Source organism: Oncorhynchus tshawytscha, linkage group LG18 (assembly GCF_018296145.1).
Source record: "Oncorhynchus tshawytscha isolate Ot180627B linkage group LG18, Otsh_v2.0, whole genome shotgun sequence".
In the NCBI taxonomy this organism is placed as follows: domain Eukaryota; kingdom Metazoa; phylum Chordata; class Actinopteri; order Salmoniformes; family Salmonidae; genus Oncorhynchus; species Oncorhynchus tshawytscha.
In genome coordinates, this window is record NC_056446.1 from 40,472,205 (window position 1) to 40,493,691 (window position 21,487).

A 21,487-nucleotide genomic window follows, 5' to 3' on the forward strand; every position below is an offset into this window, starting at 1 on the left:
TAAAGGAAAAACACCTTTAGTAACATCCGTTTTCTCTGTGAGAGCTTCCCATGTCTGGAATACACTGCCAGCAGACACACAACTGCATCACATATCACACTTTCACAAAATGCATAAGGACATGGCTAAAGGTCAATCCGATTTGTGAACATGGTCCCTAGCTGTGTGTTGCCGCTCTCCATGTTGTCTGTTGTCTGTAGCTTGTGAGGTGTGGAAACACTTTGTTGCTTTTATGAATTTTGTCTTGCTGCTTTTTGCTCTATGTTGCTCTGTCTGTATGCTACGTCTTGCTTGTCCTATGTTGCTCTGCGTGTGCTCACTGCTCAACGATTGTCTATATTAGTAATTGTTTTTAATAACCTGCCCAGGGACTGAGGTTGAAAATTAGCCGGCTGGCTAAAACCGACACTTTTACTAAAACGTTGATTAATGTGCACTGTCCCTGTAAAAAATAAAATAAACTCAAAATATATTTTATATTTGAGATTCTTCAAAGTAGCCACCCTTTGCCTTGATGACAGCTTTGCACACTCTTGGCATTCTCTCAACCAGCTTCACCTGGAATGCTTTTCCAACAGTCTTGAAGGAGTTCCCACATATGCTGAGCACTTGAGGCTGCTTTTCCTTCACTTCACCGTCCAACTCATCCCAAACTATCTGAATTGGGTTGAGGTAGGGTGGTAATTGTGGAGAGCAGGTCATCTGATGCAGCACTCAATCACTCTCCATCTTGGTCAAATAGAACACTGGATGTAGGTTTTGGGTCATCCTACTAAGCGCAAACCAGATGGGATGGAGTATCGCTGTAGAATGCTGTGGTAGGCATGCTGGTCAAGTGTCCCTTGAGTTCTAAATAAATCACAGACCGTGTCACCAACAAAGCACCCCCACCCCCTTCACAGTGGTAACAATACATGCCGAGACCATCCGGTCACCTACTCTGTATCCCACTAAGACACGGCAGTTGGAAGAAAAGAAACAAATCTCCATTTTGTACTCCAGACCAAAAGGAAAGTTTTTCACCGGTCCATTGCTTGTGTTTCTTGGTCCAAGCAAGTCTCTTCTTACTGGTGTCCTTTAGTTGTGGTTTCTATGCAGAAATTCAACCATCAAGGCCCGATTCACGCAGTCTCCTCTGAACAGTTTATGCTGATGAGTCTGTTACTTGAAGCATTTATTTGGGCTGCAATCTGAGGTGCAGTTCATTCTGGGTCTTCCTTTCCTGTGGCGGTCCTCATGAGAGCTAGTTTCATCATAGCGCTTGACGATTTTTGCAACTGCACTGCAAAGTTCATGAAATTTTCCAGATTAAGACATGAAAGTCAGTCAAAGTAATGGACTGTCATTTAATTTAGCTTATTTGAGCTGTTCTTGCTTTAATATGGACTTGGTCATTCACCAAATAGGGTTATCTACTGTATACCAACCCTACCTTGTCACATCACAACTGATTGGCTCAAACACATTGAGAAGGAAAGAGATTACACAAATTAACTTTTGACAAAGGCACACCTGTTAATTGAAATGCATTCCAGGTGACTACCTCATGAAGCTGGTTGAGAGAATGCCAAGAGTGTGCAAAGCTGTCATCAAGGCAAAGGGTGGCTACTTTAAAGAATCTCAAATATATTTGGGATTTGTTTAACACTTTATTGGTTACTACGTGATTCCATAGTTTTGATGTCTTCACTATTACTCTACAATGTAGAACATAAAGAAACATTTGACTGGTAATTTATGTATACACAGAGATCCTATTTTTTTGGTATTTAGAATTAATATTTTCCTGACCAAGATGTCAGATGTTTCAGTCCTGTTGCTAGGATGCTAATGTCCACTCTTGTGTTCTATTTCAATGTGGTTGTCACACAGATTCAACAAGGAGACACACGTCACAAAAATGCAATAGAACAGGACATAATGACTGGGGAACACCTCAATCAGTATCAGAATAGCCTGGGTTGACAGACAGCTTTAGGACTTAATACTTTCTACTCTGTCGCAACTCACTGTACATTCATAGCTAAATATCATAATGACAAGTCTTGCCCCTCTCCTGCATAATTTATAGAACAGGGGTGTACGAGAGAGAGAGTGCAAGAGAGAGAGGGGGGGGCCAGAGAGCGAGAAAGAGAGGGGGGGTTAAGAGATTTTATATTTATTCAGGGGAACCCATTGAGACCAGGGGTTAAAGGGAGCCTAGTGGTTAGAGCGTTGGGCTATGTCTTTCAGCTGGTTTGAATCCCCGAGCTGACAAGGTAAAAAAATCTGTCGTTCTGCCCATGAACAAGGCAGTTAACCCACTGTTCCTAGGCCGTAGTTGTAAATAAGAATTTGTTCTTAACTGACTTGCCTAGTTAAAAAATTAAAAAATAAACATTTATTTTAATAAATGGTACCCTGAGAACAATACAAATTCAAAATGATCAATAAAAAAAATGTAATTATTTGCATTCAATCCAAACAGTTGAAATTCTCATTAAAATTAAAAATGAATTCAACATTAAAGTCCTAAACTGTCCTACATGCACCTGAGAGTCAAGGAGTTTTGTAGGCTATTCCAAAAAAATGTGTTGCACTAAAACTGAAGTTAGATTTACCTAGATGGGAAGATACTCATGGAACCTCCAGAGTTAACCATCCCTGTGAAAGGTTTGGGGCGTCTCGTTTAAAAAAAAATTAAATAACAGCGAAGTGAGGTAGGTCAGAAGCTTGTGTAGTAGAGTTTCGTAAACAAAGAGTGAGTAATGAAGTGATCTACGGGACTTTAAGTGAGGACCAGCCAACCTTTTGATAAAAGATGCAGTGATGCGTATTGAAACAGTCACCTGGGATAAAGTGAAGGGCGCTATTGGTAGACGGCATCCAATGGTTTAAGAGTAGTGGCTGTTGCATTCTGGTAAACGGTATCACCATAGTCTAGAACTGGCTGGAGGGTTGACTGTACAATCTGCCTCCTGCTGTTTAGGGAGAAGCATGATCTGTTTCTAAAAAATAAGCCTAGTTTAAACCTCAGCTTCTTAACTAGTTCATTCGTTATGTTTTTAAAAAAAATCAAATTATTGGCAATCCAAAAGTTCAGATATGTATAGGTGGGAACCTGATCAATGAAAGAAACATCCAATACATAAATGTGTAAGCCATTGAAATATTTCTACAAAAACAAAATGGGAAAAAGAGTTAAGGACGTTCTGCAAGGCGACAAAATCTAATTGCGGCAACAAATGGCCTGGTCAGCCATAGGGGCAATAGCATACAGAACAGTGTCATCTGGCGGCAGGGTAGCCTAGTGGTTAGAGTGGAAGGGCGGCAGGGCAGCCTAGTGGTTAGAGTGGAGGGGCGGCAGGGTAGCCTAGTGGTTAGAGTGGAGGGGCGGCAGGGTAGCCTAGTGGTTAGAGTGGAGGGGCGGCAGGGCAGCCTGGGTTAGGGGAGGGGCGGCAGGGCAGCCTAGTGGTTAGAGTGGAGGGGCAGGGCAGCCTAGTGGTTAGAGTGGAGGGGCGGCAGGGTAGCCTAGTGGTTAGAGTGGAGGGCGGCAGGGCAGCCTAGTGGTTAGAGTGGAGGGGCGGCAGGGCAGCCTAGTGGTTAGAGTGGAGGGCGGCAGGGTAGCCTGTGGTTAGAGTGGAGGGGCGGCAGGGTAGCCTAGTGGTTAGAGTGGAGGGGCAGCAGGGCAGCCTAGTGGTTAGAGTGGAGGGGCAGCAGGGCAGCCTAGTGGTTAGAGTGGAGGGGCAGCAGGGCAGCCTAGTGGTTAGAGTGGAGGGGCGGCAGGGCAGCCTAGTGGTTAGAGTGGAGGGGCGGCAGGGCAGCCTAGTGGTTAGAGTGGAGGGGGGGCAGGGCAGCCTAGTGGTTGGAGCGTTGGACTAGTAACCGAAAGGTTGCAAGTTCAAACCCCAGAGCTGACAAGGTACAAATCTGTCATTCTGCCCCTGAACAGGCAGTTAACCCACTGTTCCTAGGCTGTCATTGAAAACAAGAATTTGTTCTTAAAACCAGTTAAAGCTAGGCAGAATACTGCCCCGTTTGGAGGAATTGCGTGCCCATAGTAAACAGAAAATAAATCTGTCCAAAATTGCTAATATATGCATATAATTATTATTAATAGAAAACTCTAAAGCTTCTAAAACCGTTCAAATTATGTCTCTATGTAAAGCAGAACTCTCCCATTCTCCCAAACTCTCTCTTGTCATCAAGAAAGTTGGGCCAACTTTGACGTCGTCGCCCCCACCCTTCCCAACCAGCTACGGATCTGGGAACAGTTTCTATCTCTTGAGCGCGATGTCTCCTTTCAATGGGGCGTTTCATTGTGAAAATCGCGCGCTCCCTCACCCTTTGGCGGGCTAAAACCTTCGGGTCACGCGAAAATACATGTACTCTCATGCGCGCGTCGCGTCTGGAGCTCTCTTTGTTCCAGGATTCACCAAACGATGTCAGTTTGTCTGTTCGAGCTGATAATTGTTTTGCACGTTTAGAACATCCTAAAGTTTGATTCTGCACTTACTTTGACCAGTTTAGTCGACATATAATATGTAATTTTGAAGTTTTGATGCGCAACCCCTAGAATTTTGGCTGCATTTCAGCCGGAATTTGTCGCGTTTGATAACCCAAAGACACAGACTTGAAAGCCAAATGCTGTTTTCGATAAGTATAACAACTTCCACGACTTCTGATCGAAGAACATCAAAAGGTAAGGGAATATTTATGTGGTAATTTTGTGTTTTTGTGGACTCCAACATAGCGGAGAAATATAGCTAATATCTGAGCGCCGTCTCATATTATTGCCTAGGGAACGAATTCTGTAACGTTAAAAATAAACGTAACACAGCAGTTGCATTAAGAAGCAGTGTAACTATATGTAGAACATGTATATTTAGTCAAAGTTTATGATGTGTATTGCTTGTTATCTGGTTATCTGGAGCTATCATAATTTCTACATTTGAGTAGCATTTTTTGAACATGGCGTCATTGTAAACAGAGATTTATGGATATAAATTGCATATTATTGAAAAAAACATAAAATGTACTGTGTAACATGTCCTATTACTGTCATCTGATGAAGATTTTCAAAAGGTTAGTGAATTATTTTTCTTTTAATCCTGAGTTTGTTGATTGCATCTTTTGTTCAAAATGGCTATTCAAATGAGCTGTGTCTTTGGTGGTGGTTTGACATAAATATGTGCTATGTTTTCGCCGTAAAACATTTTAGAAATCTGACTTGCTGGCTAGATGAACAAGGTGTTTATCTTTCATTTGAGCTATTGGACTTGTTAATGTGTGGAGGTTAAATATTTCTAAGAATATTTTTGCATTCTGTGCGCCACTGTTTCAGTTGAGGGGGGGTGTACCCCTTGGGGAACGTGTACCCGTAACACGTTAACGTGTTACGGGTACACGTTCCTTGCCTAGTTAAATAAAGGTAAAATAAATAAAAAAATATAAAAAATCTGCATACAGTTGAATGTTACAGGATTTTGCAGATAGACCAAAATTATTTATATAAATAGTAAAGAGGACAGGTCCCAAAATCAACCCCTTTTGGGATACCTTTAGTAAGAGGTAACTTCACACCATCAGAAAGCACAAATTGTGTCCAGTCTGAGAGACAGTAAGACATCTACAGTGCCTTGCGAAAGTAGTCGGCCCCCTTGAACTTTGCGACCTTTTGCCACATTTCAGGCTTCAAACATAAAGATAAAAAACTGTATTTTTTTGTGAAGAATCAACAACAAGTGGGACACAATCATGAAGTGGAACAACATTTATTGGATATTTCAAACTTTTTAACAAATCAAAAACTGAAAAATTGGGCGTGCAAAATTATTCAGCCCCTTTACTTTCAGTGCAGCAAACTCTCTCCAGAAGTTCAGTGAGGATCTCTGAATGATCCAATGTTGACCTAAATGACTAATGATGATAAATACAATCCACCTGTGTGTAATCAAGTCTCCGTATAAATGCACCTGCACTGTGATAGTCTCAGAGGTCCGTTAAAAGCGCAGAGAGCATCATGAAGAACAAGGAACACACCAGGCAGGTCCGAGATACTGTTGTGAAGAAGTTTAAAGCCGGATTTGGATACAAAAAGATTTCCCAAGCTTTAAACATCCCAAGGAGCACTGTGCACGCGATAATATTGAAATGGAAGGAGTATCAGACCACTGCAAATCTACCAAGACCTGGCCGTCCCTCTAAACTTTCAGCTCATACAAGGAGAAGACTGATCAGAGATGCAACCAAGAGGCCCATGATCACTCTGGATGAACTGCAAGAGATCTACAGCTGAGGTGGGAGACTCTGTCCATAGGACAACAATCAGTCGTATATTGCACAAATCTGGCCTTTATGGAAGAGTGGCAAGAAGAAAGCCATTTCTTAAAGATATCCATAAAAAGTGTTGTTTAAAGTTTGCCACAAGCCACCTGGGAGACACACCAAACATGTGGAAGAAGGTGCTCTGGTCAGATGAAACCAAAATTGAACTTTTTGGCAACAATGCAAAATGTTATGTTTGGCGTAAAAGCAACACAGCTCATCACCCTGAACACACCATCCCCACTGTCAAACATGGTGGTGGCAGCATCATGGTTTGGGCCTGCTTTTCTTCAGCAGGGACAGGGAAGATGGTTCAAATTGATGGGAAGATGGATGGAGCCAAATACAGGACCATTCTGGAAGAAACCTGATGGAGTCTGCAAAAGACCTGGACTGGGACGGAGATTTGTCTTCCAACAAGACAATGATCCAAAACATAAAGCAAAATCTACAATGGAATGGTTCAAAAATAAACATATCTAGGTGTTAGAATGGCCAAGTCAAAGTCCAGACCTGAATCCAATTGAGAATCTGTGGAAAGAACTGAAAACTGCTGTTCACAAATGCTCTCCATCCAACCTCACTGAGCTCGAGCTGTTTTGCAAGGAGGAATGGGAAAAAATTTCAGTCTCTCAATGTGCAAACCTGATAGAGACATACCCCAAGCGACTTACAGCTGTAATCGCAGCAAAAGGTGGCGCTACAAAGTATTAACTTAAGGGGGCTGAATAATTTTGCACGCCCAATTTTTCAGTTTTTGATTTGTTAAAAAAGTTTGAAATATCCAATAAATGTCGTTCCACTTCATTGTTGTGTCCCACTTGTTGTTGATTCTTCACAAAAAAATACAGTTTTATATCTTTATGTTTGAAGCCTGAAATGTGGCAAAAGGTCGCAAAGTTCAAGGGGGCCGAATACTTTCGCAAGGCACTGTATTTCTCAAATGTCTGAAGGACTGCCCGTCAGAGGTAGAATCAGTTCATCTAGCCTTAGCCCAAGCTAAGTTTCCATTAACTCTTTCAGACAATTCATGCATGAACCACATATATATCCTTTACCCTTAATATTTTAAAATGGGGCATGCTTATCTACAACAGAGTTAAACAGAAGGTAAAACATTTAAGGGCCTGATCCGAATCAAAGATCGAGGGACACAACCTCCCAATTATACAACCACAGGCCATACAGGAAATGTTCATTGAAAGTTCTCTTCGCAAAAATAATTATTGGACACGATTTCGGTAGCTTAGTATCTCTAATGCAGGCAAATAGGACACCGGTCACTGAACTCGTTAGCTAAGAGTCCATCGACTGTGTACTTATGGAGGGCGGGGGTTTATTAGAATGACATGCAAAAAGTGTAGATGTCTCATGGTGATTTAAGTTGGGGCAGCTTGGTTTAGTTATCAGTTGAGTTAAATTTAGCTCAATACAAATATATATTTTAGTCTGATTACTGGCGAGACCGAGCGCGCGCGCGAGAGAGAGAGAGAGGTCTTACCCCAGAGCTCCAGCGGTGAGGAAGACTACCCAGAGATGACCCAGACTGAGGGTGAAGGCGTAGACTAACATCCCTACGAAGGACATGAGGTAGACCGTCAGGGTAGTCTGTCTGAAAGACACAATCAATTATTCAAAATCAGTCATGGTCTGGGAAACACAGAGACATTACACACAATTCACAGAATACACTGATATCCTAGAGACAAATCAAATCCATGCTAGAAAAAAAAAGAAAGTCTATATACAGTGTGTACAAATGGCGTGAGGAGGTAAGGCAATAAATAGGCCATAGTAGTGAAGTAATTACAGTTTAGCAAATTAACACGAGTGATAGATGAGCAGATGATGATGTGCAAGTAGAAATACTGGTGTGTAAAAGAGCTGAAAAGTAAATAAAAACAATATGGGGATGAGGTAGGTAGATTGGGTGGGCTATTTACAGATGGGCTATGTACAGCTGCAGCGATAGGTTAGCTGCTCAGACATATCCTAGAGACAAATCCAATACACATCGATAGATCCAAATCAACACATGAGAGTTGTGGATTAATCCACCAGTTCAGCTATGTAGTAATCCTGGCATGTCAGTTACAGAGTCGCGATGAACAACTGAATAAAATAGATACTGTCAGCTCCATGCATTCTATTTCCATCTGCAACGTCCAGAGAGAGAGTTTCACTTCCCTGAATACACCCACGGTGGTGTGGACAGAACACGGTGTCGTCTAATAGACCCACGGTGGTGTGGACAGAACACATTGTTGTCTAATACACCCACGGCGGTGTGGACAGAACACGGTGTTGTCTAATATACCCACGGCGGTGTGGATAGAACACGGTGTTGTCTAATATACCCACGGTGGTGTGGACAGAACACGGGTCGTCTACTATACCCACGGTGGTGTGGGCAGAACACGTGTCGTCTAATAGAGAACCCACCCACGGTGGTGTGGGCAGAACACGTGTCGTCTAATAGACCCACGGTGGTGTGGGCAGAACACGTGTCGACCCACGGTGGTGTGGGCAGAACACGTAATAGACCCACGGTGGTGTGGGCAGAACACGTGTCGTCTAATAGACCCACGGTGGTGGTGGGCAGAACACGTGTCGTTTAATAGACCCACGGTGGTGTGGGCAGAACACGTGTCGTCTAATAGACCCACGGTGGTGTGGGCAGAACACGTGTCGTCTAATAGACCCACGGTGGTGTGGGCAGAACACGTGTCGTCTAATAGACCCACGGTGGTGTGGGCAGAACACGTGTCGTCTAATATAGAACACGTGTCGTCTAATATACCCACGGTGGTGTGGACAGAACACGGGTCGTCTACTATACCCACGGTGGTGTGGACAGAACACGGGTCGTCTACTATACCCACGGTGGTGTGGACAGAACACGGTGTTGTCTAATACACACATCTACGTCTTTACGCAGTAACAGCCAACCAATGAAGTGGGAGGGAACAACACCTAGGGATGTCTCCATTTGCTGAGAGGATAAAGTGGGAGTGGGGCAGGAACAAGGTCAAGTAAACAAACGATGTTGGTGAGACTTATTTTAATAATATATTTCGGGCTACCCTACACATAGAACATGTCAAATGGGACGACGTTGTTAGGGTTGCAAAATCGCGGTAACTCTCCCAAAATTAGCTGAAATTGCAGTTGGTAGATTTACGGAATAATGATGGAATATTCAGGAAAACCGGGTTCCTCCAACCAGGATTTCTGATTGGGAAAAATGAATTTGGGGAAAGTTACTGGCATTTTGCAACCCTACTTACAGTATATGTGGTTTGCATTTTGTTCTGAAACTAGGGTCGGAAAGCTTGGTATTCATATGTCTCCAGCTTTAACATCCCAGCTGGAGGCCAGCCTGAGACAGGTGGAGGAACTAAAAGGAGAATGCAGGTAACATTGTCCTAATAAACTGAATCTGTTGTCATGATGTCAGGTTCAGATGAGGACATTAAGCATGTATAAAACATTCTCCCTCTCTATCCATCATAGGCAAACTAAAGTCACATTCTCCCTCTCTATCCATCATAGACAAACTAAAGTCACATTCTCCCTCTCTATCCATCTTAGACAAACTAAAGTCACATTCTCCCTCTCTATCCATCATAGGCAAACTAAAGTCACATTCTCCCTCTCTATCCATCATAGGCAAACTAAAGTCACATTCTCCCTCTCTATCCATCTTAGGCAAACTAAAGTCACATTCTCCCTCTCTATCCATCATAGACAAACTTTAAAAGAAAAAATATATATATATTTTCTTTTTTAAAGTCGCATTCTCAGCCGGCCACGGAGCTAAACGGGAATTACGGAGCCCTCAACACAGATCCCTGCAGTCTACAGGAAGCTCGTCAATGCTTACAGCCAGAATACAGGTGACACGGACATCTGTACTGTAGTAGAAACTATTACTGCACCTTGTGTTCTCATATCTCGTACATCTGTAACTACGTACTCATCTCTCACGGTTCTTCCTCTTCTTCTGCAGGTACCTTTACAGCACCAGTGTGGAATCCACCACTTCACTTACCATCATCACTATACTGGGCAAAGGTTCTCACGCATCACTGTTTAAGAACGGGCAAAGGCTTGTAACTATTGCTGGTTATTATGAAAATGACCCAATGGCCAGCTTTGAGGAGATTTGAATAGTACACGTCACGTCCTTACATTGTACAGTGACAACACGTGTTACATGGTAAACATTCTTCCTGAACTAGCGACCATGTGCGGAATGGAGGAGTAGCAAGGGACTGGACGACAAAACTCAAAAATCACATTTTATTTGTCACATGCAACAGGTGAAATGCTTACTTACTACAATCCCTTAACAAAACAAAGCACGTTTAAGTGTTAAGTAACATTTTTACTAAATAAACTAAAGTTTAAAAAAAATAAGACCTTGGACCCCTGAGGGGGTTCTCTGAACTCATGGCCAGTGACCCCATGGAATCAGAGGTTAGGGGTCAGGGGTTTCGGAGAGATACACAGGCTGCACCTGGACAAACAGAGCTGGGCCATGTCCTGTCCCAAGCACACAGCAGGAAACAGAGGGACAAACATCAACATGAAAGAACATGAAACTACGCCAGCCAAGAAGTATACAAAAATCTAACAATACAAACCAACATCCTACACAGTCAATGAGCCAGTCTGACAATACAAACCAACATCCTACACAGTCAATGAGCCAGTCTGACAATACAAACCAACATCCTACACAGTCAATGAGCCAGTCTGACAATACAAACCAACATCCTACACAGTCAAGGAGCCAGTCTGACAATACAAACCAACATCCTACACAGTCAATGAGCCAGTCTGACAATACAAACCAACATCCTACACAGTCAATGAGCCAGTCTGACAATACAAACCAACATCCTACACAGTCAATGAGCCAGTCTGACAATACAAACCAACATCCTACACAGTCAATGAGCCAGTCTGACAATACAAACCAACATCCTACACAGTCAATGAGCCAGTCTGACAATACAAACCAACATCCTACACAGTCAATGAGCCAGTCTGACAATACAAACCAACATCCTACACAGTCAATGAGCCAGTCTGACAATACAAACCAACATCCTACACAGTCAATGAGCCAGTCTGACAATACAAACCAACATCCTACACAGTCAATGAGCCAGACAATACAAACCAACATCCTACACAGTCAATGAGCCAGCCAATACAAACCAACATCCTACACAGTCAATGAGCCAGTCTGACAATACAAACCTCCTCACAGTCAGCCAGTCTGAACCAACAAACCAACAGTCAAGTCAAGAGCCAGTCTTCACACAGCCAAACCAACCTCCTACACAGTCAATGAGCCAGTCTTCACAGCCAGCTACAAACCAACATCCTACACAGTCAAGGAGACAGAAGTCTTCACACAGCCAGCCAACCAACATCCTACACAGTCAAGGAGACAGAAGTCTTCACACAGCCAACCAACCAACATCCTACACAGTCAAGGAGACAGAAGTCTTCACACAGCCAGCCAACCAACATCCTACACAGTCAAGGAGACAGAAGTCTTCACACAGCCAGCCAACCAACATCCTACACAGTCAAGGAGACAGAAGTCTTCACACAGCCAACCAACCAACATCCTACACAGTCAAGGAGACAGAAGTCTTCACACAGCCAGCCAACCAACATCCTACACAGTCAAGGAGACAGAAGTCTTCACACAGCCAGCCAACCAACATGAAAGGATAAAACACGAACAGTACAAGAACTGGAGACAAAAGCGTCTCACACAAGTCATTGGTGGAAAAAGATGCAGTGAGTTTCTTTCCCAGTGGGCAACACTAGCTGTGATGACATCATAACCGGCTTCTTTCAGTGGATTGGCTCAAAGCAACTCAACCAACTTCCTGCATCTCCATTCCACCTTCATTCCACCTTCATTCCACCTTCATTCCACCTTCATTCCACCTTCATTCCACCTTCATTCCACCTTCATTCCACCTTCATTCCACCTTCATTCCACCTTCATTCCACCTTCATTCCACCTTCATTCTGAATGATTTTGATGTGTTGTGACCCATGTAAAATTATAATTTAAAATAACCTGGACTTGACTTACTTGTATGTTTTGGTTCTGTCCAACCAGATGCCACAGATCAGTGATCCCACCATGCCAGCGATAATGATGGTGAGACCTATCCTCCCTGCATTCAACTCTTCACCCTGCAGGTCAGGACAGACAGGGGAGACCAGGGTTAGTGTGTGTGTTGGCTCTGGTCTAAAGTAGTGCACAATATAAGGAATAGGGTGCCATAGGGCTCTGGTCTAAAGTAGTGCACTATATAAGGAATAGGGTACCATAGAGCTCTGGTCTAAAGTAGTGCACTATATAGGGAATAGGGTGCCATTTGTGAAGCACAACCATTGTGCATGCTATTCTAACCAACTACTGACTAGGTTGGAAACAGGTTTCCCCTGAGTTTCCATCAGTATTGAACAGAGGAATGTGAAGCTATACAAGCTAGACAGGTCATATCAGGTGGCAGAGGGAGTGACAGTCTCTTTCTGTAGGAGATAACTGGTAATATATTACATGTACATATTACCTCAACTAACCGGTCGGTGCCCCCGCACGTTGACTCTGTACCGTAACCCCCTGTATATAGCCTCCACATTGACTCTGTACCGGTACCCCCTGTATATAGCCTCCACATTGACTCTGTACCGGTACCCCCTGTATATAGCCTCCACATTGACTCTGTACCGGTACCCCCTGTATATAGCCTCCACATTGACTCTGTACCGGTGCCCCCTGTATAAAGCCTCGCTATCGTTATTTTACTGCTGCTCTTTAATTATTTGTTACTTTTATTTCTTATTTTTATTTTTTATTTAAACTGCATTGTTGATTAAGGGCTTTGTAAGTAAACATTTCACTATAAGGTCTACCTACACCTGTTGTAGTCAGCATTTCACTATAAGGTCTACCTACACCTGTTGTAGTCAGCATTTCACTATAAGGTCTACCTACACCTGTTGTAGTCAGCATTTCACTATAAGGTCTACCTACACCTGTTGTAGTCAGCATTTCACTATAAGGTCTACCTACACCTGTTGTAGTCAGCAAATGTGACAAATAACATGTTATTTGATACTGAATTCTATACGGATGCTGATCAGGTCAATAGGTTTAGGGCAGTGGTCACCAACGGGTCCATCTCCAAGCCATTCCTAGCCGATCACCAAACATTTCTGTTAAAAACCCAACTGTAAAGCCTCGCGTTCATATTTTATTTTATTTTTTAAACATTTTGCACCGTTGGCAGTAGGTGCACTTGATTCAACAGGCCTAGTGCCGGGAAGGCAAAGTGTTCCCATTTTGAACCATGTGTCTGAAGGTAGAACTCCACCTACCCAGCAGGCCCAGAGAGCAAATCAAGCGCACCTATTGGCCTACCACTGGCCGATCAGATCGTGTCTGCACAGTTTCCTCGAGCCAGACGCACATCAAATAAAAACTCACAGCAAAGTTGAAAACGTTTAAAACCATGAATAGAGAGAGACTCAGCAAATATAGCAAAGAGCTGATGTTTTTATAAGTTCATGTTTAACCCCCAGCCACCTGGCGACAACCCCCTAACCCCCAGCCACAACCCTCTTTAGGTAAGGGTGAATAACACAGGGCTTTGTTAAATAACTTCACCCTTCAGTAATGTAATCTCTCCTGACCTTTTACTATACTTCTAGAATGTTTGTATTGTTAACCAAATAACACGCCCATTGTTGTATTCTAGAATGTTTGCATTGTTAACCAATTAACACACCCATTGTTGTATTCTAGAATGTTTGCATTGTTAACCAATTAACACGCCCATTGTTGTATTCTAGAATGTTTGTATTGTTAACCAAATAACACGCCCATTGTTGTATTCTAGAATGTTTGCATTGTTAACCAATTAACACACCCATTGTTGTATTCTAGAATGTTTGCATTGTTAAACAATTAACACGCCCATTGTTGTATTCTAGAATGTTTGTATTGTTAACCAATTAACACGCCCATTGTTGTATTCTAGAATGTTTGTATTGTTAACCAAATAACACGCCCAATGTTGTATTCTAGAATGTTTGTATTGTTAACCAAATAACACGCCCAATGTTGTATTGTTAACCAATTAACACGCCCATTGTTGTATTCTAGAATGTTTGTATTGTTAACCAATTAACACACCCATTGTTGTATTCTAGAATGTTTGCATTGTTAAACAATTAACACACCCATTGTTGTATTCTAGAATGTTTGCATTGTTAAACAATTAACACGCCCATTGTTGTATTCTAGAATGTTTGTATTGTTAACCAATTAACACGCCCATTGTTGTATTCTAGAATGTTTGTATTGTTAACCAAATAACACGCCCAATGTTGTATTCTAGAATGTTTGTATTGTTAACCAAATAACACGCCCAATGTTGTATTGTTAAACAATTAACACGCCCAATGTTGTATTGTTAAACAATTAACACGCCCATTGTTGTATTCTAGAATGTTTGTATTGTTAACCAAATAACACGCCCATTGTTGTAGTGTTGTCAGTGTGTTTCAGTGCCCACATACTGCAGTGTAGGACTTACAGGGTAGTGCTCGATGATCATGCGGTTCAGTAGCGTGCCCACAGCATAAAAGCAGCCTACGTTCAGTCCTGTTGGTGAGAGAAAAAGCAAGTGAGGACCAGTCAACAGGGACTTTCAGGGAGCTTTCTGACTTCACCCACAGCAGTTATACTATTACTGTGGACTTCACCCACAGCACTGCATTCTTACCTGGTTGTTGTCATCTTATTTCACCGTTTTCTCCTGGTACTTTCCAGATGTGACCCTACTCTTTCAGCACCGTAAACTACAGTGCTTCCATTAATATATGAGACCAATAAGTTGTTTTTTTAAACAAAGAGAAACATAAAAACATTGTTTTACACGTTGACATGCGACCATAACATTTCCTTGTGGATCTGGAGACAGCCAATGACATCCTAGCTGGCAGAGTCCTTTCCTATAGGACAACACATTAATGGTGCACCTGTGATGCAGTGTGGGAAATATGGGCACATTGCTGAGGTGCAGGTAGCCTAGCGTTGGGCCAGTAACCAAAAGGTTGTTGGTTCCAATCTCTGAGCCAACTTGGTGGAAAAATCTGTTGATGTGCCATTGAGCAAGGCACTTTACCCAAATTGCTCTGGATAAGTGTCTGCGAAATGACAAAAAAAAATGTAGTTTGCTAGGTAACTGTAGGTCAGGTGGAACAGGTAACACACTGGCAGACAGTTCACAACTAGCCTGCCTACTTGAAACATAATACCCGAGACATGACAGTTATGTTTTCACGTTATCCTTCCTGGCTATGATGAATGCATAATCAGGATAGCCCTGGACAGCTCAGCTCAACACAGATCAGTAGTGACACAAGGGGTTAAGTACTGTTAAGTACTGACCGTATGTGAGGATGAGGAGGAGGAAGGGTTTGTTTCGGAGCAGCCTGAGGATGGAGGCGGTGTAGGAGTACTGTTCTGGAGAGATACAGCGAGCTGTGGCCTGGGCCTGGGTGGGAGGGAGCTCTGGACGCTCCTGGAACACTGAAGAGAGAGAGAGACGGAAAGAGACATCAGTAACACAGTCAAAAGAACGGGACATTTATGAATGAATCAGAGTGGGTTATACAGAGAAGATGCAGAGAGCATTGATTCAGAGTGCCTATACACTTGTGCCTATATACACAGGTTGAAAATGGCAGACTGGGACACTGATAAGTGCCTAAATTGGAACGCAGCGGCTGTACAACAACATGCCGTCAAAGCTCAGGATCTGTGCTTCTCAGGTTTAGCTAGTCATGTCAGCTACAGAACAGGCTTTCAAAATTATGCCCGCCAAACCCAGATGAAGATTTATTTTAAAAAATGGACAGCTTTTGGATTTCATAAACATTAACTGTGTAAAAGTGGGGATGCGGGGTTGTGTCCCAAACAAAACAACTACAAGTGTGCTTGTTCTAGTTCCTCAATGGCACAGAGAGGAGATAAAAATAAATAATTTTTAAACACCTTATTAACTTGAAGGATATTCTGAGTCATAAAAGTGCATTGAAATTACTTAGGAACTTTGCACACTTTGAAGAGGTGTGGCCACTTGGGAAACACCAGTTCGACCTCTCACTCAAACCTTTGTCATTTACTGGTATGATGTTGCACCTCCTCCAAATGTCCCAAATGTCCCAGTACGGCAGCTCCTATTTCTTATCATGTACGAAGAGTATTTTCAGATTTTTTTTTCAGTAAATGTAAGATGCAGGTAGAAAACAGTGTAATGTTTGTTTTCAGTCTCGTCAGGTGACTTTGTCATCACCTTTGTGTCCTTTATCATGTTTATGTATTTCCATCATTTTTCCTTCAAGAAACATTTCAGATTTAGCCTTATCCATACAGGCCAATTCCCATCCGAGTAAGGGATTCAGCGCAGCTTCATATAGCCTCTAAACAAGGGCTGTCCAATCCTCTTCTTGGAGATCTACCGTCCTGTGGGTTCTCAGTCCAACCCTCTTCCTGGAGATCTTGAGGACAGTAGACCCACAGTACAGTAGATCTCCAGGAAGAGGGTTGGACTGAAAACCCACAGGACAGTAGATCTCCAGGAAGAGGGTTGGACTGAAAACCCACAGGACAGTAGATCTCCAGGAAGAGGGTTGGACTGAAAACCCACAGGACAGTAGATCTCCAGGAAGAGGGTTGGACTGAAAACCCACAGTACAGTAGATCTCCAGGAAGAGGGTTGGACTGAAAACCCACAGGACAGTAGATCTCCAGGAAGAGGGTTGGGCAGCCCTGGCCTAGAGGCTATTGTCTGAACATGCAAAACAGGTTCCCTCAGTGTTGTAATTGGGGCTTTCCACACTCCGATACAGTGTCGACCTGTCATTCAGGGCCTGTTTTGAGCCCCAGATGTTTCGCTAAAATAAAATAGTTGGCCTGTTTCACATGTCCTTTTGGCATTAATTCATGTCACATATCAGTGTGAAGAAAAAAAATCCTTGAGTTATTAAAGCCGCAAACATAGCCTCTGAGTACGGCAGCTCCTAAATGCAGGTGTTTCAGTCTAGCTCAGTGCTTTCTGTGGTGGAGGGGCAGCCAGCGAAAGCACATAGCATAGGTGTTGGTAATCTTCTCTAGTTGCGCCGTGATCAGTGTTCTGTCACTCATGGGGACACGACATCGCCGCAGTCATCATCAAATCAGGTCAACAATCTACTGTCAAATCTTTCTCAATCCTCGTCTCCTTTCCAAGCTAAACAGGATAAACACCCACCCACCTTGGGCCAGAAAAAGTTGAATACAAAGGCCATTCTGTCAATCCAGCATGAATTTATCCAGACAATTCCAGACTTTGATGACCAAGTTTGCCCACAAGAAAGACCGCTGCACCACCTTCTGTTCAAGTGAGCAACGCACAACAATGGGGGAGTCCAAAAAAAATGTCTGGAATGCTGCCGCATAAATGATGTAATATGCCAGGGAGATATGTACGGTGCATTCAGAAAGTATTCAGACCCCTTGACTTTTCCACATTTTGTTACAGCCTTTTTCTAAAATGATTCGATTATTATTTTTCTCAATACACAATGACAAAGCAAAAAACTGTTTTAGACATTTTTGCTAATTTATTCAGACCCTTTTGCTATGAGACTCAAAATTGAGCTCAGGTGCAACATGTTTCCGTTGATCAACTTGATCGGAGCCCACCTGTGGTAAATTCAATTGATTGGACATGAGTTGGAAAGGCACACACCTGTCTATAGAAGGTCCCACAGTTGACACTTGATACAGAAGTGTGTTTTAATAAATGATTAGAAACCATGTGATTGTATGAAATTGATTTGAATCATTGGATTATAATGCATGTATGTAAGTGTTAGAATCATTTCGATTTTTATAATACTGTGTGTGGTTTTAGTCAGTGGAATAATAATATATACACTGGAGTGTAGTTCTTAGTCAGAATCAACGTTTTGGGAACAATGTGTCTAGTATTTTGATAACAGACGGTTTCTGTCTGAGCCAGATTAGAGGCCGACCTTGGCTGGGACACTGAGAACTTCCCAGTCCCAGGTCTCTCCTTATTTTAGGGGAGGGCAGGAAGACGCTATTCTCAAGGACGCCCCTAGTCTCTATTGGCGGGCGGATTTGGTGATTTGTGTGGAAGTATGTGTGTCACTATAAAATTGAAGATCTTTGTACTGTGCACGTCAGAACGTTCCGTGAATAAACATTTCACTTTGGTAGACTGGGCCTCTGTCTGTTCTCATTTCTATCAGTATCTTACAAATCCTGATATAACAGACAGTAATATAATTGAATTGGTTAATGAACAGGAGAACAGAATTCTCTTAACACTGAGCAAAAATTGAGGTTGAAGGAATTGTCTGTAGAACACCGAGACAGGATCTGGGGAAGGGTCCCAAAAAAATGTCTGCCGCATTGAATGTCCAAGAGCACAGTGACCTCCATCATTCTTAAATGGCAGAAGTTTGGAACCACCAAGACTCTTCTTAGAGCTGGCCGTCCGACCAAACTGAGCAATCAGTGGAGAAGGGCCTTGGTCAGGGAGGTGACCAAGAACCCAATGGTCAGTCTGACGGAGCTCCATATTACTGTGGAGATGGGAAAATCATCCAGAAGGACAACCATCTCTGCAGCACTCCACCAATCAGGCTTTCATGGTAGAGTGGCCAAACGGAAGCCACTCCTCAGTAAAAGGCACATGACAGCCCGCTTGGAGTTTTCCAAAAGGCACCTAAAGGACTCTGACCATGAGAAACAAGATTCTCTGGTCTGATGAAACCAAGATTGAACTCTTTGGCCCGAATGCCAAGCATCACATCTGGCACCATCCCTACAGTGAAGCATGGTGGTGGCAGCATCATGGTGGTGGCAGCATCATGCAGTGGGGATGTTTTTTAGCGGCAAGGACTGGGTGACTATTCAGGATGGAGGAAAAGATGAACAGAGCAAAACACAGAGAGATCCTTGATGAAAACCTGCTCCAGAGCACTCAGGACTTCAGACTGGGGCGGACATTCACCTTCCAACAGGACAACGAACCTAAGCACACAGCCAAGACAATGCTAGACTGGCTTCGGGACAAGTCTCCGATTGTTCTTGAGTGGCCCAGCCAGAGCACAGACTTGAACCCGATCGAACATCTCTGGAGACACCTGAAAATAGCTGTGCAGTGATACGCCCCATCCAACCTGACAGAGTTTGACAGAGTTTGAGAGCTGCAGAGAAGATAAAGGGAGAAACTCTAAGTACAGGTGTGCCAAACATATAGCTTCATCCCCAAGAAGAATTGAAGCTGTAATCGCTGCCAAAGGTGCTTCAACAAAGAGCTGAGTAAAAGGGTCTGAATAATTATGTAAATGTGATATTTCATTTTGTATAAATTTGCAAACATTTTAAAAAATTAACTGTTTTTGCTTTGTCATTATGGGGTGTAGATTGATAAGAAAAAAAAAAATAATAATTTTAGAATAAAGCTGAAACATTTGGAAACTGGCATGAATCTAAAAAAAATAAGTTGTGCCCCCCACCAAGATAGACAGTTGTTTACATACTTAGGTTAGTCATTAAAACCTGTTTTTCAACCGCTCCACAAATTCCTTGCTAACAAACTACAGTTTTGGCAAGTCGGTTAGAACATCAACTCTGTGCGTGACAAGTAATTAATCCAACAATTGTTTACAGAGATTATTTCACAGTGAATAAGTATCACAATTCCAGTGGGTCAGAAGTGTCATGACGGTGGCCTGTGGGTGAGGGATGCATTTCGACTATACCAGCAAGAATATAGCATGAGCTTAAAAGTATGGCAACTTGGTATGAACTTTGAACTCTTATTCACTCCAGAAGTGATACCTCCTAGCCGTTGAGTTAGCAGCAGTCGCTGAACGTGGGCTAGGAGAGGACGGACAGAGTATCCATTCTACCACGTTCCAGTTCACCACTAGACATTCTTCAGAGGACCAGAAATCCATAAAGGACAAACCGGCCTTCCATCGACGACCAATCTACCGAAGCGCAGCTCAGAGTAAACATTTATTGCATTCTCCTTTTTCAAATGGGCGGTTATTTAGACTGCATACGATTCTGTATTTACGATAGCATAGCTTCTCCCTTTGTTACCCAGTCTTCCCGCTCTCACACTCAAACCCCTCTCTTTCTGTAACCAGCCGTCGTAGCTGTTCCGTCCACCGTGGACGTTTTCTTTATGACATCATTTGTAATCTATGTATGATCCATTCTTATGTGATTTAGGTATTTAGTCAATTTAAAAAAACACATTTTGTATTGCTGATTCAACTTGTTAGCCAGGGTTCGTGAAGATATCCAAGATTTTACAACTTTCAGATGAAACTAAACAAGGTGACGATTAAATATTGACTGCTATTGATGTAAAAGATTACCAGGTCTTTAAGAGTTTATTCAGAAGACAACAGCTCTATAAACATTATTTCGTGGTGCCCCGACTTTCTGGTTAATTATCTACCTGATTAGCTGAATCAGTTTAGAAGCTTCTTATAGGCTAATTGACATAATTTGAGTCAATTGGAGGTGTACCTGTTGATGTAATTCAAGGCCTACCTTCAAACTCAGTGCCTCTTTGCTTGCCATCGAGGGAAAATCAAAAGAAATCAGTCAAGACCTCAAAAAAAATGTAGACCTCCACAAGTCTGGAAATTGCTCCCAAGGATGAACCAAACGCCTGAAGGTACCACGTTCATCTGTACAAACAATAATACGCAAGTATAAACACCATGGGACCACGCAGCTGTCATGCCGCTCAGGAAGGAGATGCGTTCTGTCTCCTAGAGATGAACGTACTTTGGTACGAAAAGTGCAATTCAATCCCAGAACAACAGCAGAGGACCTTGTGAAGATGCTGGTGGAAACAGGTACAAATGTATCTATATCCACAGTAAAACGAGTCCTATATCGACATAAACTGAAAGGCCGCTCAGCAAGGAAGAAGCCACTGCTCTAAAACCACCATTAAAAAAAAGCCAGGGGACAAAGATCATACTTTTTGGAGAAATGTCCTCTGGTCTGATGAAACAAAAATATTACTATTTA

The 21,487-nt window shown here is 42.7% G+C and overlaps 1 protein-coding gene across 6 annotated transcripts in view; it reads right to left on the reverse strand.

Annotated features, from left to right (window-relative positions):
* Positions 1–21,487, reverse strand: part of flvcr2b (FLVCR heme transporter 2b) — a 58,620-nt gene that overhangs the window by 18,545 nt on the left and 18,588 nt on the right. For all 6 annotated transcript variants that reach the window (XM_042301073.1, XM_042301071.1, XM_042301072.1 and 3 more), the window contains exons 3-6: positions 15,803–15,943; positions 14,946–15,013; positions 12,431–12,534; positions 7,808–7,918 (exon numbers count right to left, since the gene is read on the reverse strand). In XM_042301073.1, the coding sequence (XP_042157007.1) occupies positions 7,808–7,918; positions 12,431–12,534; positions 14,946–15,013; positions 15,803–15,943 (424 nt within the window). The remainder of the gene's footprint in view (positions 1–7,807; positions 7,919–12,430; positions 12,535–14,945; positions 15,014–15,802; positions 15,944–21,487) is intronic.